The following is a 24,551-nucleotide window of genomic DNA, read 5'->3' on the forward strand; positions in this document are numbered from 1 at the left end:
GTCAGTTCAACATAGTTGAACATAAATCATGAAATGTCTTTTTTTACCAGTACCAAATCAGTAGCCATCCTGCTTATTCAGTTGTTAGTCTACAAAGAAAAGAAGTAAGATAACAAAAGAGTATGAAGGTACTGTTGCCAGCTCTGACATTAAATAACTAAAGTTTAGAATTACAACATCTTCAGTTCCGAATTGCAACATTTTGCTCTTCTTCACACTGAATTTCGTACCGTATTTCACAGTTTTTTGTTCTTATACTTCTTGGTGTCCATTCCCCACACCACAGTATGATCAGTAAATAGCATTACCTTCATCACTCTTTCACTAAATGCTTCTCTTGTCTTGCTAAATCTTTGCCATTGATTCCCCGATAGTTATTGCATACTTTCTTGACCCCATTCTTAAACACTGGTGTTATTATTCCCTTCCCCCTTTCCTCTGGCATACATATTTTTATCTATTTACATTTTACCTATCTGTGCAGCCATTTTAGACCACCAAGGTTTATTTCATCTATTCCAGCATACATGCATTTCTCTCTTCTTCTTAAGCACACACCTTGTACTGCTAGCTGCTTTTCTGCACAATTTTCTACATTTAATAGTTTGTCAGAATACATTTCCCATCTTTTCCCTATCTCTTCTAGCTGTGTTAATTACTCTCCATGCTCCCCTTTCACAAGCTTCATGAGTACCTTTTCTTTCCTCTTATTTCTTTTAAGTCCATATTGCTCTCCCTGCCCCCACCCCCACCCCCATTTAACATTATCTCCTGTCTTCGTGTGAGTCCCTCTCAACTTCTTCAACTACCACTCTTCTTACATCTCCTTTTACTTTCCTGATATTTCCTTTTGCTTTATTCTTTTTTATATGTTTTATTTTTGCCATACTTTCTTCTTTTCTTTCTTGCTTCCTTCACCTTCTCATTCCAACATGGTGTCTCCTCCTTTCACTCTTGTTGATGTTCTCTGTACAACTTACAAATGCCCTTTTAAACTTGGACCATTCTTCTTCCACACTTCCCAGTTCTGTTGCCTGAAATTATCTCAGAATCTCCTGAAAATGCTCCTGTACTTTTTTTATCTTTTAATTTCCATACTGTTAGTTTCTTATCTCTTGCCTCCTTTATTCTTTCCATTTTCCCCACTTTCATCCTTGCTGTTACTAATCAATGGTGTCCATGTAAGGCTTCTCCTGGAGGAGTTATGTCCAATAACTGTCTTATGATTTTCTTTTTTCATCCAAAAAGTTAGACACCTTCTTCTCTCACCGCAACCATATCTTTTAATCTTCCTACTATTTTTCTTTCAAAACCATGAATTACCCTCAATCAGACCATTTCCTTCACAAAATCTACCATTTCTCCTTTTTCATTTCATAGTTTTTCATTTCCCACTTGCACATGTAAGTCACCCGTCGCTATCACATAAGTAATTTCTGTTTTCAGTTTGGTATTAATATTATTTATTTACCACAATTCTGAGCAGAAATATGGAAGGTCTAGATAAAAAAGGGCGAGTTCCAGGTACATATAATGTTTCCAAGACCAGGAATACCTGAATCTTTTTTTTTTTTTTTTTTTTTTCAGTCTGGGGTGCATACACTTCTATAAAGTCCTTCATTCTATTTTGCATTCTTTTCTGAACTTAGATTATCCTTTCACTCTGTTATCTACCATTTTCACATACTCTTCAGTGGTTCCTTTAGTTATCACCCCCACTCCATTTCTTGCCTCTTATCCTCCACTCGTAGTAGTTCCATCATTGCTACATTCTCTTAATCCATAAAATCAATGATCTCATCGGCTTCCCTGTTGTGGTCATCACAATGATAAACCCCACCTGCGTGGTGTTGGTTACTAGTCGCCCACTCTTCACTGTTCCCCCAGCATCCCCAAAACTGTGTGTTACCTGCAGGGTACACCCTAACATTTTCCAAGACTGGTTTTGTTGTACTATCATAAGTATAGGCTATCATTGCAATGGGGATGCCACTGGGACCCGTACCAGGTAGTTCACATAGGGTTATTATGCCCTAGGATTAGCAGAGGTAGGGTCGCCACTCCCTGAGATACACAGAGCTGCCTCTAAAGAGGGTTCCTTCATGCTACCATACTGTCTAGAAATCAGGAGAAAATTGTATTTTTGTTCTAAAAGTGAAAAGTCAGGAAATTTTTAGAAATGAGTGGGAACATTGTAAACAAATATTTGCATTTGATGCTTTGATTGATTTACCTGCTATTACACAGTTATATAATTATGAATTCCTATGTTATTACACAAACTACAAAATATACCATAACATGTACAGTATTTTACTTTATGATCAGGTAAAAATGAAAGTCTAGCAACCATCAAAAGTAATATAAATGTTGCAACTTTGGATAATTTCCCATTTCAATTATGAGAACATCTGTTCATTTTGTAATATACATGATTATTTTATGTATCTTAACAGTTAGCTATGCAAGCACAATATAAAAACCCTGTTAGGCACAATCACAAAAATTGCTCACAGTTTAGGTAAAAGCAAGGACAAATTGTCTCCCTATTACACACTGGGGTATACAAAATTCTGTGTACTTGCGGCAAGGTATACATTGGCCAAACATACCAGTCCGTTGGTACTCATAGGAACACCAACAAAATTCGTCTCATCCAGCCAAGCAAGTCAGCAATAGCTGAGCATGTCTTTTCAACAGGTTATGATGTGTTCCAAGATGTTAGAGCTCTTGCCCACGTAAACACTACAGTCTAGAATTATACGGGGAGCTGTGGAAATACGCAAAAAATCCTAACAATTTCAACTGGGACATTGACTGTCAATTAAGTAATACGTTGTTGCCAGCCATTAAGGATTTACGTACTTAGTGCTCTTCCCTGTCCTTTCACTATTGTTATTTCATTTCGGTGTTTTCCAAATTTGTACTCTCCTCAATGCTAGATGGTTCACTCTAGACAAACAGTGGGGGGGGGGGGGGGGAATGAAATGGTGTATGGCTTTTAGTGCCGGGGATGTCCGAGAACATGTTCAGCTCGCCAGGTGCAGGTCTTTTGATTTGACTCCCGTAGGCGACCTGCGCGTCGTGATGAGGATGGAATGATGATGATTACGACACATACACCCAGCCCCCGTGCCAGAGAAATTAACCAATAATGGTTAAAATTCCCAACCCTGCTGGGAATCGAACCCGGGATCTCTGTGACCAAAGGCCAGCACACTAACCATTTAGCCATGGAGCTGGACTAGGCAAACAGTCCATGCCCAAGACCACATTGCAGCTGCAAGTTGTCCCGATTTCAATTATAGCCCTCTATTTTTCAATTTGTTTTAATACGTACATTTTTATTCTTAACAATTAATTTGTAGTAAAGAATATTGCCTGTAGTAACCTACACTAGCTCTTGCTTATTTTGCTTCCAAATTATTATTTTTTCCCTCCTCTTCTTCTAAATTTTGTGTGCCTCTTTGATGTTAGATATGTTATCTGAGCTTGCTTTTGACCTCGTTATTATCTGCTTTTTAGTAGCTACCTGGTTTAAAATGTTTGAAGAAAATCAATTATTCATATGGACTTTCCTATGTAATAACAATGTATCCTCACTTGTTTACCATCAGAAGTTGTAAAATTTTATTGGCAGTAGCAGTTGGTATCCCACCATGTGCGTTCACTTCCTGTTTCATCTCTCTTTTCTAGCATTTGTGGCAACGTGTTTTGATGATGCCAAAGGCTGTGGATGTTCAAGCCTGTAGAAGAATGGACCTATCAACAAGTGTCAGTGTAACAGCCATGGAACAGCGGTCCTCTTCACCTTTATCTGTAACACAAACTGTGCCTCTCCCAACTGGCGAAGTGAAGACTGAGCCAGAGGATTATGACTGTGATGAAATACCCATGTTGTGTGAGGTGACCATGAAGGATGAAAAGCCAGAGGAATATGAAGGTGATAAAGAAGAGGCAGATAGTGAAGAGGATTTTGGTCTATGTTATGATGATCAAGAGCCCATTCCATGTGAGGTAGTATTGAAAGAAGATGGGAATAATAGTGATATAGAAGGCCAAGTTACAGATTATGATGGAGTCCACCCATTGGTCCCCCAGGCTCTGTTTAACATGGGTTCACACAAGTGTGCTGCATGTTCATTAAAATTTCATAGCAAGGATGAACTAAAAGAACATATGAAATATCATCAACAACTGGTCCATAGATGTGAAGAATGCCACCAGCGTTTCAGCAGCAATTATTTGCTCACTGTTCATATGAAAATACATTCAAATAAAGAATGTGTTTATTGTGATTACTGCAAAAAGGCCTTCGCTAGGAAAACCATCCTTTTAAGACATTTACGAAAGCATACTCTGGAAATCAAATGTGAAATCTGTAATAAAGGTTTTACATGCAAGTCTGCCCTTAATGATCATCTAAGGACTCACACCGGTGAGCGGCCATTCATTTGTAAGACCTGTGGGGGCCGCTTTATTAGGAAAGGTGACCTTAAAGTCCACGAACGAACTCATACTGGCGAGAGACTTTTCACTTGTCCGGAATGCATGAAGAACTTCCCGACGTGCAGCAAGTTGGCAGATCATATTAGGACACATACAGGAGAGCGCCCTTTCCAGTGTCCAGAATGTTTTAAATGCTTCCCGCGAAGAGATGGTTTACGTGTCCATTTAAGATCTCACTCAGAAGAGAAGCCTTATGAATGCAAGACATGTGGTAAACGTTTTGTTATTGGTAGTAGTCTTGTCAAACACATAAGGACACATACAGGAGAACGCCCCTATAAGTGCAATGACTGTGATCGATGTTTTTCCAAACGGGGTAACTTAATTTCTCATGTGAAAATACATAATGGTGATAAGCCTTGGTTATGCCCCTACTGTAAAAAAGGGTTTAAAAGTAAAGATAATCTTGCTAGACATGAAATCAGCCATACCGGAGAACGGCCTTTCAAATGCCCGGAGTGCGACAAATCTTTCGGTCGTCAGTATAATTTGCAAACTCATTTAAAAATTCATACTGGACTAAATCTTGTGCAGTGTAGGACGTGCGATAGAAAGTTCACTAAAAAAAGCAGTCGTAACGAACATGAACGTAGGCACTGTCATGGACCTTATTCAGCACCAGTGGACAGTGCGAATGAGATTAATGGTGATATGTTGTGAAAGTATTTATATATTCATTATCTTTCTTGTGTGGTGGTAGGAATAAATGAAAATATAAGGGAACAAATCACCTTAACTGCTCTGAACTTCTGTGCATCACTCCCTAGAAATTGTTTGTTAAAACTCTTTATAAACCTATTCTATTATGGACCCATGTATATAATTAAAGCAGTAAATAAATATATTCCGAGTCTGTAAAATGAAGGAGAGAGATCAGAAGAGTATGATTACAAAACTTGCTCAGTCCATTTTCAAACATTTTCAGGAATAGCAGTAATAATATGCAGGCAAGACTGCACACTTCACTCAGTTTCAATGATGCATATATGTTGTCTGCCTAAATACAAATAATAATAGCTATAGGACTGAAAGCCTTTCAAATACAAGGGCTTTCATAACAGAATAACTGTCAGAACGAACTCAATCCATGGACTTCACATGCACACCAAATACAAGGGAAGGAGAAAGTATTAATGTTATTTTTAATACATTTAGTGTGATTTTGTGTTGAATGCACACTTGCAAAATTATAATAAATATATGAACACTTTTCAATACTTCTGACATGGGTTACTGATATGAATTTATGGAAGTAAATGTTGACACCACGAAGTGAAGTACTTCAAATAGGTCATTTTTAACATATTTAGCTTTCACTAAGGAAACCTTACAGATTGTTTGCTGTGTAGTCTTTCACTTTCCAGTCAGTTTCACATATTAATACCCTCTCATGCTGATTAAATATATCATAATACTAGATAGGAGAAACCATAACAAATATTAAAGCTATGCTTGTGCAGTTGACTGAGCAAGTTCTCATATGACATGCAGGAAATAAATGTGAAAATGGACAGAGTGAGTTTTGGAATCATACTCTTCAAATACTTATTACACTATATTAAATTGGAACACTGGTTTTTCTTTTGTGGTTTTGTAGAAATGACAAGTCAGAACAATAATTGCTTTATTCGATGGCCATCAAAGCAATGTTGGTCTCTCCTAGAGATTTACTGTGATCAATTTCTACTACTTAGCTAATTGTATGTGTGTTAATGCAGATAGCATGATTTTTTCTAATGCTTGAATAAGTGTATGGTTTTTGTTTTTTTGTTGACCATTATGACATTGATGGATAAAAGAAGTCATTCAGAAACCAGCCTAAGATACTGATAGTATGACAGTGTGTGATAGGCAGAATAAAATTGTAATTTACACGTAGAAAAAGGTATTAAGTAGCCATTTTGAATAAGAGTCCCCAGTTACAAACCTTCTGTAAGTCAAAGTTAATGTTTGATCTCTTCTGAATAATTGATAAATATGATGAAAATTAAAACCTGTTATGTAATTGTGGAAATTTATGAAAAGGAATGAATTATTATTGACCTGTTCTGTAAGAATAGGTATTTACATTTTCTTATAAAAGTGTCTTCATTGAAAAAGTTACCCCTCCTCTTAGCATTCCTATGAAGTTATCTGATTTTTTTCTCAATGCATCTTGGTAAGGTCACTTACCTGAGGATGAGATGAATACATTAAAGGATTAGATATAGAAAATGTGTAGAACAGTGAGTGGATGTACTTACAATTGAATGATCTAGTGGAAGAAGGACCTATCCCTCATTTATAGCCTTAGAAAAAAAAAGCCATAACAAAAATTGATAGTGAAGAAACTATATGTGATAAAGGATTAGTTGCTCAGTATTACTGAAAATATTCTTGCAAAATTTATGGAAGGAAATATTATTAAGAGAGATCCTCAGAATTTTTTTAAAAAATATTAGTAAAATCAGTTTAAGGTATGGAAAGTATAATTTATCATAACAAATTTGATTTTTTTTTTTCAGTTATTTTCTGAATTGTTTTATTTTTCATTTACAAGAGTACTTGTATGTCAAATCTTACGTTTCTTAACAGAATTTTCAGTGCTTCTACTTTTCTCAAACTGTGTGAAATGCATAACCTCCATATGATCAGTACAGTACAAAAAATACTTGTCATGTTACCATCCTTACAGATTAGCCATGAAGTCCTTGTGGGATGGATCCTACTTCCACTAGGAAGGGACACAGTACTTGATTCTAAATTTCCTAGACAGCAGGTTTGACTAGGTTGATCGTATGTCCATATCCCTCAGTGAAGAAGAGAAACTAAACGGCATAGAGGCGTGGGGGTAAGCTTTTTTGTGCCACTTTCTTCAATTATACTCTGTGCAACAATAAAAATACAGTACTACATTACGTGAGAGAAATGAGGAGACTACTGGCAACCGTCCTCTCTTTTAACACTGATCAGAGGGGAAAAGAACGAAGGTATCAGCAAAAGAAAAATCAGGCGTGAAGATAAGACTCCCTGGGGCTTGCAAACCTAATACCCTCGGGATCGGAAGAGAACAGAATTGACCGAGAGAGGTGAGGAAATATGAAAGTGAGGCTTTGTGGCACAGGTGGAAGCAACGCCAGACTCGGGAACCATGGTCGCCAGCCCAAACTCTCAAGAAGAAGAAGTAGTAGTAGTAGTAGTAGTAGTACAGTAGTAATAATAATAAATGCCCCACTAACTACTTTTAAGGTTTTCGGAGACGCCGAGGTGCTGGAATTTAGTCCCACAGGAGTTATTTTACCAGCCAGTAAATCTACCGACACGAGGCTGACGTATTTGAGTACCTTCAAATTCCACCGGACTTACGGCCACGACCGCTTCCTTCCCATTCCTAGGCCTTTCCTATCCCATCGTCGCCATAAGACCTATCTGTGTCGGTGCGGCGTAAAGCAAATAGTAAAAAAAACAAGTAATTCAAATTAATCATGTGCAGAGAAACGTTCGTTTACGGAAATCGAAGGGATGTAACCTTTTTTTTTTTATAATTGGCTTTACGTCGCACCGACACGGACAGGTTTTATGGCGACGATCAGAGAGGAAAAGCCTGGGAGTTGGAAGGAGACGGCCGTGACCGTAATTAAGGTACATCCCCAGCATTTGTCTGGTGTGAAGATGAGAAACCACGGAAAACCATTTTCAGGGCTGCCGACAGTGGGATTCAAACCCACTATCTCCTGGATGCAAGCTTACAGCTGCGTGGCGCTAACCGCACGGGCAACTCGTCTGGTACGTAACAATTTGTCCGTAATTGGAAGAGGTTTCCCAGTGTATGTACAAATTCAGACTGTGCATTATGTATACTTTCATTCTTTTCTTTAAATGGCATTGTTTATTTTATTTCTGAAGTGCATTGACACTGGCATATTCCCCGCACTCAGTTTTAAAAACTAATATTGTATCTCTCCCAGAATTTCTCCAACCCAACCACTCGGAGCTTTAAAATGTGCATAACCAAGTGCTTTTGTCGCTTTCCTCGCCTTCTCTTTAATAATAGGGTAAACAAAAAAAGGGAATATTTATACTTCTTGCTGCTGGAAACTTCTCACACACAACACTATCGACAGCAAGACCTTCAGTTTTCTGAAAGGTGTTTTTCTTCATATCCACGGTTTTTACCCCACTGTATTTTTGTTACAAATTTGTACTCTTTTGTGCCTTTCTTGAAAAGAATGTACTGTATCTTTGTCTGCAAGCACGATGACATGTAGGTGGTGTTTTTTTTTTTTTTTTTTTTTTTTTTTTTTTTTTTTTTTTTCCCACACTCCATAACTTCAACATTATCGCAGGTTAGACCTTTACGATTTGATGTTATACCACTCGAGACAAAATACCCATAAGTGGGTAGTGAAGATTCACCCCCTTCCAGCTAACGGTACTGGAAGGCTAGTAGTTCCAGTACTGCCTCTCAATACAGTGTATTTCTGTACAATCCTCAAAAATAAATTTTGTAATACACAGTCGCGACATTCCAGTTCCGTCCATCGCCAGGAGATAAAGCTTTAGGACTGGTATGAAAATGGAAAAACCATCTTCGGGGCTGTCGACGGTACGATTCGAACCCACCATCTCCCGAGTGCAAGCTCACTGCTACGCGACCCTAACCACATGGCCAGCTCGGTGTATTTCTTATTTTTGGACACTTCCAAATCTAATTTTTCCTCATATAAATAATTTCACAAAGGAATTGGTTTCATAACGTTTACGAGATTGATAAAAACAATAATGAATGGCATAATTTAGTAGTATCTAATGACATTACCTTATTCCTGTAACATGTATTACAGGCGAGGTGATAATAAAGAAGTTAATCCCATGTTCTGTACGCTACAGTGTCATAGTCATACAGTCCTAAATATAACATTATAACCAAATATCAAACGATTACAATGTTCATTATGTCGTTAGATATTTATTAGAAAATGGCGAATGGTTTTGGCTATAAAGTAATATTGAAGTAAATTAGTAAGTTGTATAACTCTGGAATATAATATTAATATGTTGGTGGTACTGTGCATTGTTTGTTATTTACTGAAGTTTCTTTCCTTGAAAAGTATTATTATTTATTTTCCACTAATTGTAGGTACAATTTAGGGATGGTGAATGGGGAAAGGGCATAGCCCCTCATACACGAAAGTGCCTCCATCACCACTTAAAATTACAATATTCAAATATAAAATTGCATTCTACATAGTGTGCTTATATACATTTTCCGTATTTGCATAGGCATATTTACTTCTTTCTTTCTTCCTTTCTTTCCGTCTTGTTAAAAGTTTGTGTCTACCTTTTCAATCACCTTGATCAGGTAGAGGTGGCTCTAAAGATAACCAACATGCTGGGCATGGAAGTAAAAAATTAATAGAAGTGTTTTTAAAAGCACACTATGCAGTTCAACAAGCAGAGCTAATTTTATGGACAACGTTCCTTCTCACTTTAAACGAATGGTGCATAATCTAACTTGGCAGCTGGTTTAGTATGATTTGCTGTGTACATACACTTAAGGTTGGAGGAAGAACGCAGCTTTGCATGTGATATTGTTAAATTTCTCCTCAAAACACCCCCTTTCATTATTATTCAGGATAAACTGAAGGATAACAGCAGACCCGTATCAGATTTGATTATGTAAGAACAATAAATTGACAAATGTGATTGAAGGCAAAAATGTAACACAAGTACCGGTATGTAGGAAGAATTCATTTCGCGTGGCTATTGCTACCCTTGTGCAGTTCTTGTAACCAAGCGAATCAACCGTTTAATATTAAAATTCTCCTATCTGGGCGGGAATCGAACCCGAGGACCGAAAGCGAAGAACCGCTATGCCATGAAGCCGGACGGCATTGTGGATAATAATAATAATAATATTAATAATAATTTCCGTATGACTGTTATAGCCGGATGCAGCCTTTCTAAGACAAAACCTTCCAATGAGAGTGGGTGACGTCAATCAACCAGTGACCACTGAACTACATTTAAAGCTGTCGGCCTGGTGGCAGGTTCCCTATTCATTATTTTTTCTAGTCTTTTAAAAATGATTTCAAAGAAGTTGGAAATGTTATCGAACAACTCCATTAGTAAATTAGTCCAATCCCTTATTCCTCTATCTATAAAAGAATCTTTGCCCCAATTCCTGCTGTTTCAGCTTTATTTTCATAGTATTATCTTTCCTTTTAAAACTTATTTAGTAATGTTAGATGGTCATGTGACTGGCAACCCTTTGGACACCCCCCCCCCCCAAGGTATTTCCTGGAAAGGATGAGCGAATCAGCTTGGAGAGCTCCTACCCGGCCTGAGGGCATATGGCGGCCTCTACTTGTATTGTGCTTTTCGCCCGGTGTCTTCGTGGATTTTCCGGAAGGCAAACGTGGACGATACGAGGGCATTCCTTCCTTATCACCTCCCTTCATGTTTCCCTTCTCTCGCATTTTCCTTCGCTTTTCAGTAGTATCTTCATTATATTCGTGGTCAGTATAAGCTGATGACCACGTGGTTTTGTACGTTGTAAAAGACAATCACGACACGACGACTGCCATCGCTATTTAACTTCGTACAATGACAATTTGACAATATTTCCATGTCAGCGATCTTCAGCGTTGATGGATTTTTTACTAAAAATCTTAATTCGTGAATATCACTATTATCCCAGCCCATATGGTAAAAATGGGATGAGACATAAATGTTCTATTTATTTATGCTACTTGTTTAACATCGCACTAACACATCGAAGGTTTTCGGCGTCGAAAGGATGGGATAGGGCTAGGATTGGGAAAGTTGTGGCCGTAGCCGTAATTAAGGTACAGCCGAAACCACGGAAAACCATCTTCAGGGCTGCCGACGGTTTGGTTCGATCCACTATCTCCCGAGTGCAAGCTGACGGCTGCACGACCCTATCCGCATGGCCAACTCGCTCGATCTCTATAACATTTTCTATGTAGGCTACAGTTTTTAGATTGAACAAGTATTTTCAGAGAAATTTGGAAATTCGTAAAAAATGTAATAATCGCGAATACTCAGTTGTGGCTGTTATTAATTGTAAGGTAAGAATGCATAGAACGTAAAAGATTGGAAATTAGAATTTCCACAACTTTTACTATGTACAGTTTTTCGATGCAGTTAGGCTAATACTATCGAAGGAATTTTACATTTCCTATTTTGATCCCATTAATATTGCTACTCTTACTGTATTATAATCAGATGATATGCTATCGTAGAGCACTATACGGTTATTACTGAACTTAAATACCAAGTTTCGAGAAATTGTCTCAGGCCTTTTACCCGTGATGTTCACACAGAGAGACAAGCAAAACATGAAGTGAACCTACTTTCATCTGCTGTATATCCAATACGAGATAACAAATTTAGTCCTGCTTTATCTTCTGTGTATCGTATATATGTGTGTGTTGTGTGTGTGTTTTTTTAGTAGAGCCGTACTTGTTTATTAAGATTTAATATTTCACTGCTTGTCTTTGTTACTAAAGTAACATTTCTGCTTTGTCATCCCTACAGCGACGGTCGCACACGCCAGAGCGTCATTTAACTGAACAAACAAAACTCTCCGTTGTATGTTTGCCGGCCGCTGTGTTTGTGTGAAGAATTTGTCAAATAAACCTATTATCCAAGCTACTATTCTTCTTCTTAAGACGCAGTCTCCATGCGGAGTTTGGCGATCCACGTAGCCAGCTCTGATCTTTGCATTGTACTGAGCCATTGCTATGTGAATTTATACGGATATCCTTGAGGATCTTGAATTTAGTGGTTTCTCGTTGCCTTCTCTACCCTAATGCCGTTGACCAAAATTTGGTTCTTCCGCCTTTAGGGATAATTTCTTGCGCCCAGGACAAGAGTGTCCTAATCTATACCTGCTCATCCACTCAGGGAGATTGTTGGCACTTGGTATATGGGATTCAGGGGATCTCCTTATACCGGGAGATGTTCAGTCCAAGTTGCTATTATTATTTATTTATTTATTTATTTATTTATTTATTTATTTATTTATTTATTTGCGAATAAGTCAATTGGGACTACGCAGACTACTTAGAGACATGCGTTTGCCTTCCTTTTTGTCCATATTTCTTACTGTGGGCTTCCTTCCTGTCTTCAGATCAGGTTCGTCTTTGGTCTTTCCTCTTGGTCAGCTTGCCATTTGTGAGTTTGGATCTGAACATTTTTGAACATTTGCTGGTGTAATTCCTGCCTGTTCCAAAGCTTCTGATTTCGCCAATCCATTTCATTATGTCTTTTGGCTTTACTCCAGTTTTCATAGAATTCAGCTATTTGTTTTGTAAGTCTGTGTGGGTGCATTCTTGTAATGTGTCCATAGAATCTTAACCTGCGTTTTCTAATGTCGCTGTAAATATAAAATATGTGTATTGTTTTATTTTCTGTCTGCCTCTGAGTCGGTATTGTCCGTGGGCGAGTATTAGGCCTAGAATTTTTCTTATGCTTTTACGTTCCTTTTTCTCAATGTTTTCAGTGTCTGTTTTCCTGTTCGAAATTAGCGTTTCTAATTCATAGAGACATTCTGATTTAATGACTGTATTGCAATGAATTAGTTTTGTGTGTTTGGAGATACATTTTGTTCTTGTGGATGTTATTATCATTAAATAATGAGACAGGAACCCCAATAGAGGTCTCCACAACATTTTATACTCGATACCATATTAGAACTCGAAGAGGATGCTTGTAATCGTTGTTTTTTATAATGCATAATTGCTCAAAAAGGGAATGATCACATGGTCTTGTGCGTTCCTCGCAGTTAGTATTTTATCAGTTTTAAATTTAATTATCAGTATGTAATTAATCTCCCGTGTAGATACAAACTCTGTAAACACATAGTTTCAATTGTCCATGAGAAAACTTGACCTGCGAAAAACTTATACAATATCGTGCGCTATTTTTTTTAAGTGAATGTACACTTGCCGAAACGGAAAGTCAGCCTCCCATGTAAGATAACGTTGCCCGCAACACGTATAGGTGGAAGGATAGGCCGTGCAACATGCCCTTGCCGAGTTACGTTCTATTTCGTTGTCCTTATACGGCCATAGGTCATGCCTTGTTACGTCTCTCGGCCTGGGACATAATATATCCGCCCAGTGGCCATAATAGACGTAATGTGTGGACTATATTTTTTCCGGCGGTTATGTTATAGTTTTGTGAAGTGCCTCCGAACGTGCAAGCTCTGTCAGCTAAGGCGGTAGTCATCCGTGCCAAATCATGAGTTCCGCGTCTGATGTCAAGAGTTAGAGTCTCGGTGTGCTAAAATATTCTTATGTTTATTTTTATTCCTTTATTTTATCGTGCCCATTGTTGCGAGTGAGTGAGCGAGCTTATTCATGACCCGGAAGTAAACTCGTGTCCTCATACCGAGGTGGTGCAGCTCTTTTTCAGGTACACCCCTATTAGAGGTGAGCTGCCTGTACCATTTTAACTACTTACCGGTCCTTCTTCCATTCTTAAATCTCTGGCAGTACCAGGAATTGAACCCGGTCCTCCGAGGACGGCAGCTAATAGTGCTAACCGTTTCGCTTCAAAGGCTGAAAAGGTCGTTGAGTGGTCCTCTCAGTAAAAAGACCACGCACTGCCGTTGTACACATTTTCCAGGCATGTAACTATGGAGTCGATTAGGGCACGTTTCATGTATGTGATTAATTTCATTTACGCTTGTTATGTTCTGGATCAGTGAAAAGTGATCTGTTTGGTAATTGCGATGTATTTTTATAATTTTACTGACGACAACGATCAAGGTGAAATTTAAGACGATGTCTGCGTACTGTGAATAAGAAAGAAGGGGAAATATATCTAATTTTTGCATTATTATATCGTACATATATTCATAATATGAGAGATTATTACTTGCTGATTTTCACGCCCTTCGTGGCTCTTGTCTTCCTTTGGCCGATACCTTCATTTTTCGAAGTGTCGGATCCCTTCCATTTTTCCTCCTGATTAGTGTTAATAGAGGATTGTTGCGTAGTTGTACTTCCTCTTAAAACAATAATCACTACCACCACCTCTAAAATATGTATCCCCCTATGGGTGAGGACGGTAGAATAAGGCCCACGGTATCCTCTGCCTGTCGTAAAAGTCCCTGTGGAGGTGGGGGTAGTAGAACAGCACCCACGTATCCCCTGATTTTCGTAAAAGATGACTGAAAGGAGCCCCAGGAGCTCTCTATTTGGAAGCATGGGTTGGCAACCGCAGGGCCCATAGCTGAGTCCTGGCATTGCTTCCACTTACTTGTGCCAGGCTAATTTTAATCTCATATCCGACCTCCGATGGTGAACTCTTGTTTTTTTTCCGACCCCGAGGCTATAAGAGGATTGAAGGGCTAGGGAGTCCATTTTCTCGCCCTTCATGACCCTTGCCTTTCTTTGGCCGATATCTTCATTTCTCTTTGTTTAGTGTTATGAGGATGGTTGCCTAGTTGTACTCCCTCTTAAAGCAATAATCACCACCACGTGTCGTAAAAGGTGATTAACGGGGCCTAAAGGACTCTTACCTTCGAAGTGTGGTTTGGCGTCCAAATGGCCTAAGGGATCTTAATTTCGGAGTGTGGGTTGGCGTCCAAGGGGCCCTTCGCTGAGTCCTGCATTGTTTCTACTTGTGTCAGAGGATGGTTTGCCTGATGGTTGTACGTCCTATTAAAACAATAATCACCACCACTCCAAAATATGTAGTAAGCAATGTTGCAATGCCCAGTTTGGTGATTTATTGCGCATTCTCCAAAAGCATTCAGATTGCGGTATGCCATTATTAATAGCCTACCCCTCATCTTTGCTGATATCTGGTGAAGATTTGCATCTCCTGTTTTTAAGATACTCGGTTTATAGTACCGATAGTCAACTAGCGAGAGAGTAGATTTAAGGCTGCGGGTATGAGAAACGCTTCCTCGGTTTATAGTACCGATAGTCAACTAGCGAGAGAGTAGATTTAAGGCTGCGGGTATGAGAAACGCTTCCTTAGAGCTCGGTAAAAAAAAAGCATTAATAGGTCTGTTTGCCAGAAAATTTTGTTCCAGTTAATCGCCGTGTTATTTTGAAGACGATTGTACTTAATTGAGCGATTCGAAGTTTCCTTACTCCCAAGAAAATGCCTTAGTTTGTATATATCCACAACGTAAGAATTCCCAAGTTTTGCTAATCATGGGAGGCGTGGCCGTTGGCTTCAAGCGATAGCCACAGAGAGTAGTGGAGCGGGCAGCTCCCTGTATTCTTTACTCCCTGGACTGTGTACATATTTGCCAACCATTTTTCATTGTAGAAAACTTCTGCTAGTAAAAATAACTGGATATTACCAAAATAACCCTAAAGACATTTGCGTCGACACATTTATTGGAGGACGAGAGATACTAAACATGACGATAACTGTACTGTTTATTACAGGGCTTATTAATCTGGATTTAAGTTTCCGGAAACTCATTAATGTTAACAGCGCAGTTAAAGTTACAAGCGCATTTAGGTAACTGTGGTGTACCAGAAACCGACCATGAGTGCGGCCTTATAGAGTCGTAGGAACCGATTCTCGCTATTCCAGGCGTCATTCGCTCATATCACTACTGTACAGCGGTTGTAGTATAGAAACGGCAGTGTATTGGACTATACCTATACATCATGGCTTTGTTATCCTCCTTATCATCTCCTTGCTTTTTGACATAGAGGAGAGAGACTCACCCTGTATTTACTGAATAGATTGGCAGTTTGATTTTTTTCTAATACACTAGGGAATATCAATTGTCACTTTGGTACACAGTGCAAGGCATGTAATACATACCTGGGAAATTTCACGTTGTGATTGGCTGGCTCGTTGATGGTTGATCGGACCTCATGTGTAACCAACATTGTAAAACTGACACAAAAATTGTACTTTATAATGTGATACGAATTATTTTGAAAATAATAGTTGTATTGCTTAACACCTTATGCTGGAGGTTTTGTTTTCTAGGCTTACTTTATTCTTTATTATTTTTCACAGTTGTGGTGTCTGCTCATTTAAGTGACAAAGAATCCTGACACAGCCATGGACGATCAAGAGCTTGTTCAGTACAAGCGGAATGAGGACTCGACTGTGCCTGTAACTCTCCCATTGTGGGTAGTAAAGACTGAACCTGGAGCTGATGGTGTCCTAAAAGTGGAGGAGATTGAGGATTGTGGCGGCTTACAGCAAGAGATGACAGACAACGCTTTGACCAGAAAAGTCTGTGCACAGTCAGGTAGTAGCGACTTTGAAGAAATAAATCCTCCATACAACAGCGGACACGCAATATATCTTAAGGTGGAACAAGGTGTTACATCCAAGGTGGAATCTCGTTCTTTACCGAGTGAAATTGATTCACTGTTAGTGACAAACTCGTCTCCGTCATTGGTTGCTACCGCTGAAAAGCCTTCGAGTTCAGCGAATGTAGAATCCAACACTGCCATTGCTGCACAGTCCAAATTCACAATTGTCAAGGAATATAATTATAAAAAGACGATATATCAGTGTGGGATCTGTTCGGTAACATATTCAACGTGGCCAAAGATGGACGAGCACTTAAAGCTCCATGAAGGATTACAACTCGTTACTTGTAAGTATTGCAGCCAGTGCTTTCTTAGTGACTTAGATTTGAGTACTCACCTACAGACCCACTTCGGGGACACTCGGTTTAGATGTACACAGTGTGATAAATGTTTTATACGGAAAAACTATCTGCTGCAACATCTCAAAGAACATGACTTAACGCCTAACAGACCTCACAAATGCACACGATGTGGAAACTCTTACATAAGTGATGTTGAGTTACGTCTTCATATGAAAAGCCATTCGAGATTGACTATGGATAGGGTTCGGAACCAAGCTTCTTTCTCTCGCTTCGTCAGACCTAGTAAAACGAAGTGTCTAGAATGTCGTGTGTGTCAGAAATATTTTCTGGATAATAATGATCTTTCTTCTCATATGTTGACACATTCCGCGGACAACAGTTCGTAATTCAGTCTGTTTCAGGAGGAATAGTAAGAATGTTGAGCTATTTCGAGTAAAAAGAGATATAAACGTGTATCAATGTGCAATGTGTGTAGAATTATAGCTGTTTGTATGGTGCACGTAAGAACAACCTTACAAATATTCCATAGGTTGATTTATTAGTAGTGGTAACTATGTAATTTGTAGATACATAGCATACATACAAGGTTCTACTATCTAAGCTACAAACATTAGTCGTTGATAGACAGTGTGAGCTCTTTGAAACAGGTGCATGTTCATTATTACACTGTTCATTGTGCAGTACTTACAGTAACTGTGTAACTAAGGCACAATTGCACTAAGTTATCACTTTGAAATTTCACATCAGCACCTCGGTTCGTAAGAATCACTGCGGGCGGAACAATGTTTATTGTCAGGCCTGGAGATATGAGATTGGCGCATGCGCAGCAGCCATGCTTACCCCACATCCACACAGCTTCTCGTCAGACGACCATTGTAGGTTTTTCAGGCCATCAGTGATGCTTACAACGTGTTTCCAGCGACGTAGAAGCCTTTGGATACCGTCGGCACTGCCTAATCTCTGGATGGTGCGAAGAGAGCGAGAGTATGGGGCTGATAGAGCACTATCCATTGAACAAATCAGACACCGCACGTGCTGCATACGGCCTTACATCGTCGTGCAGAATGATGGGTGGGTTATGCATAAAGTGGCCCTGCAGCTTCGATGAAGATGAAGGAATCACTGCGTAGGAGTCGCTTACGAGCAGTTGAAGACGTTCTGCAGGCAATCGATCGTTCTTTTCGCATCATGCAGAGATTAGACAGTGTCGACGGTTATATGGAGGGCCTGTAAAATCTAGAACCTTGTATGCATGCTATGTATCTAAAAAGTAAGCATTTGGCTCAATCTATGTATTAAGACACACAAATAGTGTTGCATTCATTGATGCACAGAACTACATCCTTTGGAACAGGTTTCGATTATTGTCGTACGGGATGGATGAAAAGCGAAGTCTACAAAGAAAAAGAAAACTCAAGAGACGAATTGGTCGCTCGCATTATGTCCTCTTAAAAGAACGCGAAGACGATCTCTGACGAGCTGCTCGCGCTCTTGCTAACAGAGCTAATAAATGCATTGGTGGTGGGATTTGTGAACCTGTGCAGCACTATGAACTGGAGTAAAGGACGCAGGTTTGTGCATCAGTAAAGTCATCGATGTCTTTTGTGTTAAACTGTTCCTCATTACGTAGGGTGTATGTATTATTAATTACAACAAGTCATGTGTGTGTTTAATACAGTAGTTTTTGTAAGATTGTTCTTATTGCATACCATACAAAAGTTAGTAATTCCACACACATTGCACACTATTCTGTATGACCTTTTGTACTGGAAACAGTCAGTACTGCTGCCCTCGTAATATTTACTATTCCTCCCGAAACACCCTCTGTATGGGCGCAAACAATTTCTGTTACAAGCTACTAAGATTCGTGGAAGGGTTTGTATAGACGGAATATTGATTAGATTAGATTGGAAGACGTGTCACTCTTGCGTGATCATTATTTTTCTTTTGGGGCTTTTTATTTTTTCTACATAAGTACCTAATATATAGAAAATGATCATATATTTTAATAAGTCGAAAACTTAGAAAGGAAACCAAAATACAAACAAACAAACATACATACATACGGCATCTTCGCTATTTTTACACGAAGAGATTGCAGTAGTTTTCCTTTGAATATCTATTTTTTTTCAGCTCTACATAACAGAGATTTTTTCTTAAATTTTCACATGTTTATGTGGTTGTAGGGAAACCACAAAGGCCGATGACGGTGCTATATTGAGGGGCGTACAAGGCATGATGATGAGAGGTAGTTTGCCATTACTTTCCGAATTGGGCTAGAAAGTGTTATTGCAGCATGATTGGCCTTATGAGTAGCTCCTTTTATTACATCAAGATATGCTTCTAGTACTTGTTGCAGTAGGCAGCACGCCGGCCTCTCACCACTGGGTTCCGTGGTTCAAATCCCGGTCACTCCATGTGAGAATTGTGCTGGACAAAGTTGTGGCCGAACAGTTTTTTCTCCGGGTACTCCGGTTTCCCTGTCATATTTCATTCCAGGAACACTCTCCAATATCATTTCATTTCATCTGTCATTCATTAATCATTGCCCTAGATGAGTGCGACAGGCTTCGGCAGCCGGCACAATTCCTATCCTCGCCGCTAGATGGGGGCTTCATTGATTTCATTCCTGGCCCGGTCGAATGACTGGAAACAGGCTGTGGATTTTCATTTTCACTTGTTGCAGTAGTTGTGCTCTCAATTATATTACTCAGCAACATGGATACTTAAACGTACTATGGCAGTTATACATGATACTTCAGTGGAAGCTATCTTTTACACTGACCTTTGCCAAGAGATATGGAAAAATACTGCATCCTTCAAGAAATAGCAACATGCGCCTACTCAACCAATATCGTCAATTTTTGGAATAGTATTTTCAGTCAATCCCTCTGACATTTTACTACCCTCTTATCCCTGATGGGGTACGGTGGGTCTACTAGACGGTAACACTGTCTCTCAGTCAGGAAGATTTGGATCAGCTATTTGATTTGCGGAGAAGGTGCGGTAGGTGTGGCCGTAGCCTATAACAGGAACTGTCCCTGCATTCGCCTTAGAGAAGGAGAATGGAAAACCACGGAAAACAATTCTCAGGACAGTCGGCGATAGAGACCAGCCGCTAATTAGCCGAAGTTGATTCAGCTCGATCCTGACATGCTACTCCTACCGAAAATGAAAATCTATAGCCTGTTTCCAGTCATTCGACCGGGTCAGGAATGGAATTAATGAAGCCCCATCTAGCGGCGAGGATAGGAAATGTACCGGCTGCCGAAGCCTGTCGCACTCCTCTGGGGCAATGATAAATGACTGACAGATGAAATGTTAATGGAGAGTGTTGTTGGAATAGAAGATGACAGGGAAAACCGGAGTACACGGAGAAAACCTGTTCCACCTCCGCTTTGTCCAGCACAAATCTCACATGGAGTGACCGGAATTTAAACCATGGCATCCAACGGTGAGAGGCCGACGCGCTGCCGCCTCAGCCACGGAGGCTCTTAATACTACAAAAGTTTTCTTTCCGTAACCTGAAGAGGGGTACGGCGGGCGTCTTAAAGGGTAACGCCCTGTTTCAGGCCAAGGAGATGTGTGGTGCGGAGAACGTCGGTCGTGGCCTTTAAAAGGATCTGCCCCGGTAGTCGTCTTTGTCAAGGAAAATGGAAAACCAGAAGGTCGACGATTGCAGAGTTGGCTTCAGCCTACTAGAGGCCACTGCTCTGCCGTGGCTCTACGCCTCTATATTCGTGAAGTTCGTTTACGATTTTCAGGTTCTCAGCGGCTAAAAATATTAGTTCTCTCGCATGCCTATAATGTAGTGAGGCTGTACTACATCCCACTTGTCATATGTGTCTATTCTAAACAACAGAATTAAAAGCGAAGTGCAATGATGAGCAAGTCTTCACAGTGTGAACTGGTGCCATGAAGCTGTGATATTATTAATATAGTAGAGTACAATACTGCTATTGTTTAAAGGGTAGATGGTTTGAAAATACAATAGATCACCGAAACATCTGTATTACCAGGCCTTGGTGTACAAGTTACATTCGTTCTGATGAGAAAAGGCAAGAACATTCCGAGAAGACGACGTGGAGAAATATTGGTGAATTATAGCAGGATAACTTATAAGACGTCAAAACCCATTTTGCACATACTATACCACAACTCCCGTAATTTGAAGTGGACGAACTGAACACTCGTTTCTCAGTCCTTTCTTCTTTAATTCCCCCAAATGTTGATACTGGATTGGCTTTACACGCTTTAGGTTTAAGTATGATTGTAGCACTTTGAGATAGGCTACTTACTCCAACGAATATCGGGTGGTGTGATCTCTGTATACAAGTTAACGAGATAATTTAAGAAATATATTACAGTAAAAAATGGTTGGTGTTGACTTTTAGAATTTATTATATTTTATATTTCAAGTTGGTATAAATAAAGATTGTTATGATTTACATTGTTGCCTCTGTTATTTTGATATCGATGTTCTTTGACGACTTGACCATTCTGTCCTTTCACGGAACTTTCCTGTCTCTACATAAATCTTCGTAAATAATAATTCAATTTACACGAATGACAAAGGGTATACTGCAAGATTAAGTAAAGCAGGTGTTTAGTGGAAGTGCTACGGGGCTAAACTGTGAAATTATCTGTCATGTCTGACATTCATAGAACTGGGTCAAGTTCCAATCTTTGAAGGAGCAGTGTGTACACGTTCGCAGAAGACAAATTCAAAACTGCCTATGTATATTACCTAGCGATCTCTACGGTGCAATAATAATAATAATAATAATAATAATAATAATAATAATAATGTAGGGTGTGATTGGTTGTTGTTATTATTATTATTATTATTATTATTATTATTATTATTATTATTATTATTTTACAATTTGATTTACGTCGCACCGACACAGATAGGTGTTATGGCGACGATGGAATAGGAAAGTTATGAGTAGGTAGGAAGTGGCCTTGGCCTCAATTAAGGAACAGCCCCAGCATTCGCTTGGTGTGAAAATGGGAAACCACGGAAAACCATTTTCAGGGCTGCCGACAGTGGGATTCGAATCCACTATCTCCCGGATGCAAGTTCACAGCTGCGCGCCCCTAACCGCACGGTCAATTCGCCCGATGATTGGTTATTAAAGGCTTTTCAAAATGGTTTACTATTTTTCAAAACACACATCACCAGAAGTAAAACAAGAACGGATATTTTTTTCACTCCTTTTTCTCGCAGAAGTTTTCTTCTAGAAGATGAACCACCATGTGGTTAATAAGAAGAGATTTTATCTCATGGCGCAGCAGCCCCAAAGAACCACGACCTATCAAGTGAGCGTGGCTCAGCCCGAAGGCCTGCAGGTCACGAGGTGTCGTGTGGTCGGCACGATGGCCGTTCTTGGCTTTGTAGACCGCCCCCACCGTCAGATAGCTCCTCAACTGTAATCACGTAGACTGAATGGACCTCGAACCAACGCTCAGATCTAGGTAAAAAATCTCCGACCTGACCGGGAGTCGAACTCGGGGCCTCCGGGTGAGAGGCAGGCATGCTACCCCTACACTGCGAGGCCGGCAATGTACATTTTTAGATATATTCAAAGTTTAATGGCCGGACTGAATAGCTCAGACGGTAAAGCGCTTGTCTTCTGACCCCAGCTTGACAGGTTCGATCCTGGCTAAGTTCGGTGGTATTTAAAGGTGCGCAAATAGATCAGCCCCGTGTTGATAGATTTACTATCACGTTAAAGAATTCCTTTCTTTCTTAATCTGTTTACCCTCCAGGGTTGGTTTTTCCCTCGGACTCGGCGAGGGATCCCACCTCTACCGCCTCAAGGGCAATGTCATGGAGCGTGAGACATTGGATAGGGGATACAACTGGGGAGAATGACCAGTACCTCGCCCAAGCGGCCTTATCTTCTATGCTGAACAGGGGCTTGGGGGGGGGGGGTGGAGGAGATTGGAAGGGATAGACAAGGAAGCGGCCGTGGCTTTAAGTTAGGTACCATCCCGGCATTTGCCTGGAGGGGAAGTGGAAAACAAAAAACCAAGATATCTCTAAGGTCTATATGGCGTGGTTTCTAAAATTGCAGATAGAACATTTCAATGCACTAATTGCTATAGTAAAGAATGTAGAATAAACGGTAGTCCTGGACTCATTTACCGGACATTGAGTCCTTGGTGAATCGTAACTTGCAATATTCTACTTCCTTATGTGTATCGGTGCGACGTAAAGCAACTTGTAAAACAATCTGTGGCCGGTCGCCAGGAATGAACCTGGTGCTCATTTGTGGTGCAGGCTGAGTGAATCTCAGGACCACATATCTCTTCAGAAGTGAAATCTCGTTTCTTAAATTTTTCGAATTCCTCTCGGGGGAATTAAACCCACAATCTTCCGCGTGGATCGCAGCTTTTCAATAAAATGGAAATGACATATAAACGAAATAAAATAAAATAAAAACTACTGGGAATTTTTGCATGAATATCGGTGCAGAGACAGAGGAAGTTGTGATCTATCACAAGAATGAATAAAAAAAGAGAGTATAAGGTGAATATTTTTAGCGTATAAAGCCCCTTAATTTTTCAGTTATGAAACTTTTCTTTCTTGTGATGTTCTTACTGTCACGAACCCAGAATGTGACGGGATGAACATTCATCGTTTGTTAGAGTCGCGGACGAAGATTTGAAATGTCAACCGGGCACCAGTGTGACATTTCCACGACGAGCTATTAGAAAGAACGTGGCACTGAGGACTGGCATCGCTATGACGTGGCTGATGAGGAACTATCTGCCGATAAGCATAACAGGTATATAGTGTCGTACAAATGGTCATGAGGGGTTTAAAAAAACTTGAAAAACTGAGAGTATACAACTCGGGAAGATAACCTTGGAAATAAGAGTGGATGAGGAAATGTAAGCGTCAGTCAAATTAGTGTATAATACAAGAGCAAAAGAGCTGTAAACCTAATGACCCAGTCTGTGTAGGGTATAGCTTACGACTTCAAAGCCGACAGCAAAAATACCAGTTGGCTCCCCAAAAAGTTTTTCTGCTCTCTTTCTCAGTTGAGTATATTGTGATATCTGAAAATTATGTGTGATTAAAAATTGCAAGTAATGGTGTAGGGAGTAACGTGTTTGGACTGAGGGGACTGGAACGGGAATCGCGAGACCAACTGAGAAGATGTATTATACGACAGGCAGTGAACTTAGTCGCTGTATAGATAATGCTTGTATTTGAGTCCTCTACCCAAAGGCTGGTTGAATACTCCACGTTTCTATCATCAGCTGCCATATATAGCCTGGGGGTTCACAGAGGAGGGTGCCTTTCGGTTCAGAGGGTCCCGGTCTCGATTCCCAGCCGAGAATTGGTTATTTCTTCTAGCTCGGGGACTGGATATTTGCATTAATTTAAATTCATACCTTTGTATAATAGTTTGTAGTGGAC

At 39.8% G+C, this 24,551-nt stretch overlaps 2 protein-coding genes across 3 annotated transcripts in view; both read left to right on the forward strand.

Moving 5' to 3' along the window:
* LOC136857293 (gastrula zinc finger protein XlCGF57.1) overlaps positions 1-5,373 on the forward strand; it is a 73,896-nt gene extending 68,523 nt beyond the window's left edge. For both annotated transcript variants that reach the window (XM_067135829.2, XM_067135832.2), the window contains one exon: positions 3,697-5,373. In XM_067135829.2, the coding sequence (XP_066991930.2) occupies positions 3,718-5,169 (1,452 nt within the window). In that variant the 5' untranslated portion in view covers positions 3,697-3,717 and the 3' untranslated portion in view covers positions 5,170-5,373. The remainder of the gene's footprint in view (positions 1-3,696) is intronic.
* The window catches only part of fz2 (frizzled 2), a 320,663-nt gene that overhangs the window by 202,428 nt on the left and 93,684 nt on the right, over positions 1-24,551 (forward strand). The window lies entirely within an intron of this gene.

Source organism: Anabrus simplex, chromosome 1 (assembly GCF_040414725.1).
Source record: "Anabrus simplex isolate iqAnaSimp1 chromosome 1, ASM4041472v1, whole genome shotgun sequence".
Classification (NCBI taxonomy): domain Eukaryota; kingdom Metazoa; phylum Arthropoda; class Insecta; order Orthoptera; family Tettigoniidae; genus Anabrus; species Anabrus simplex.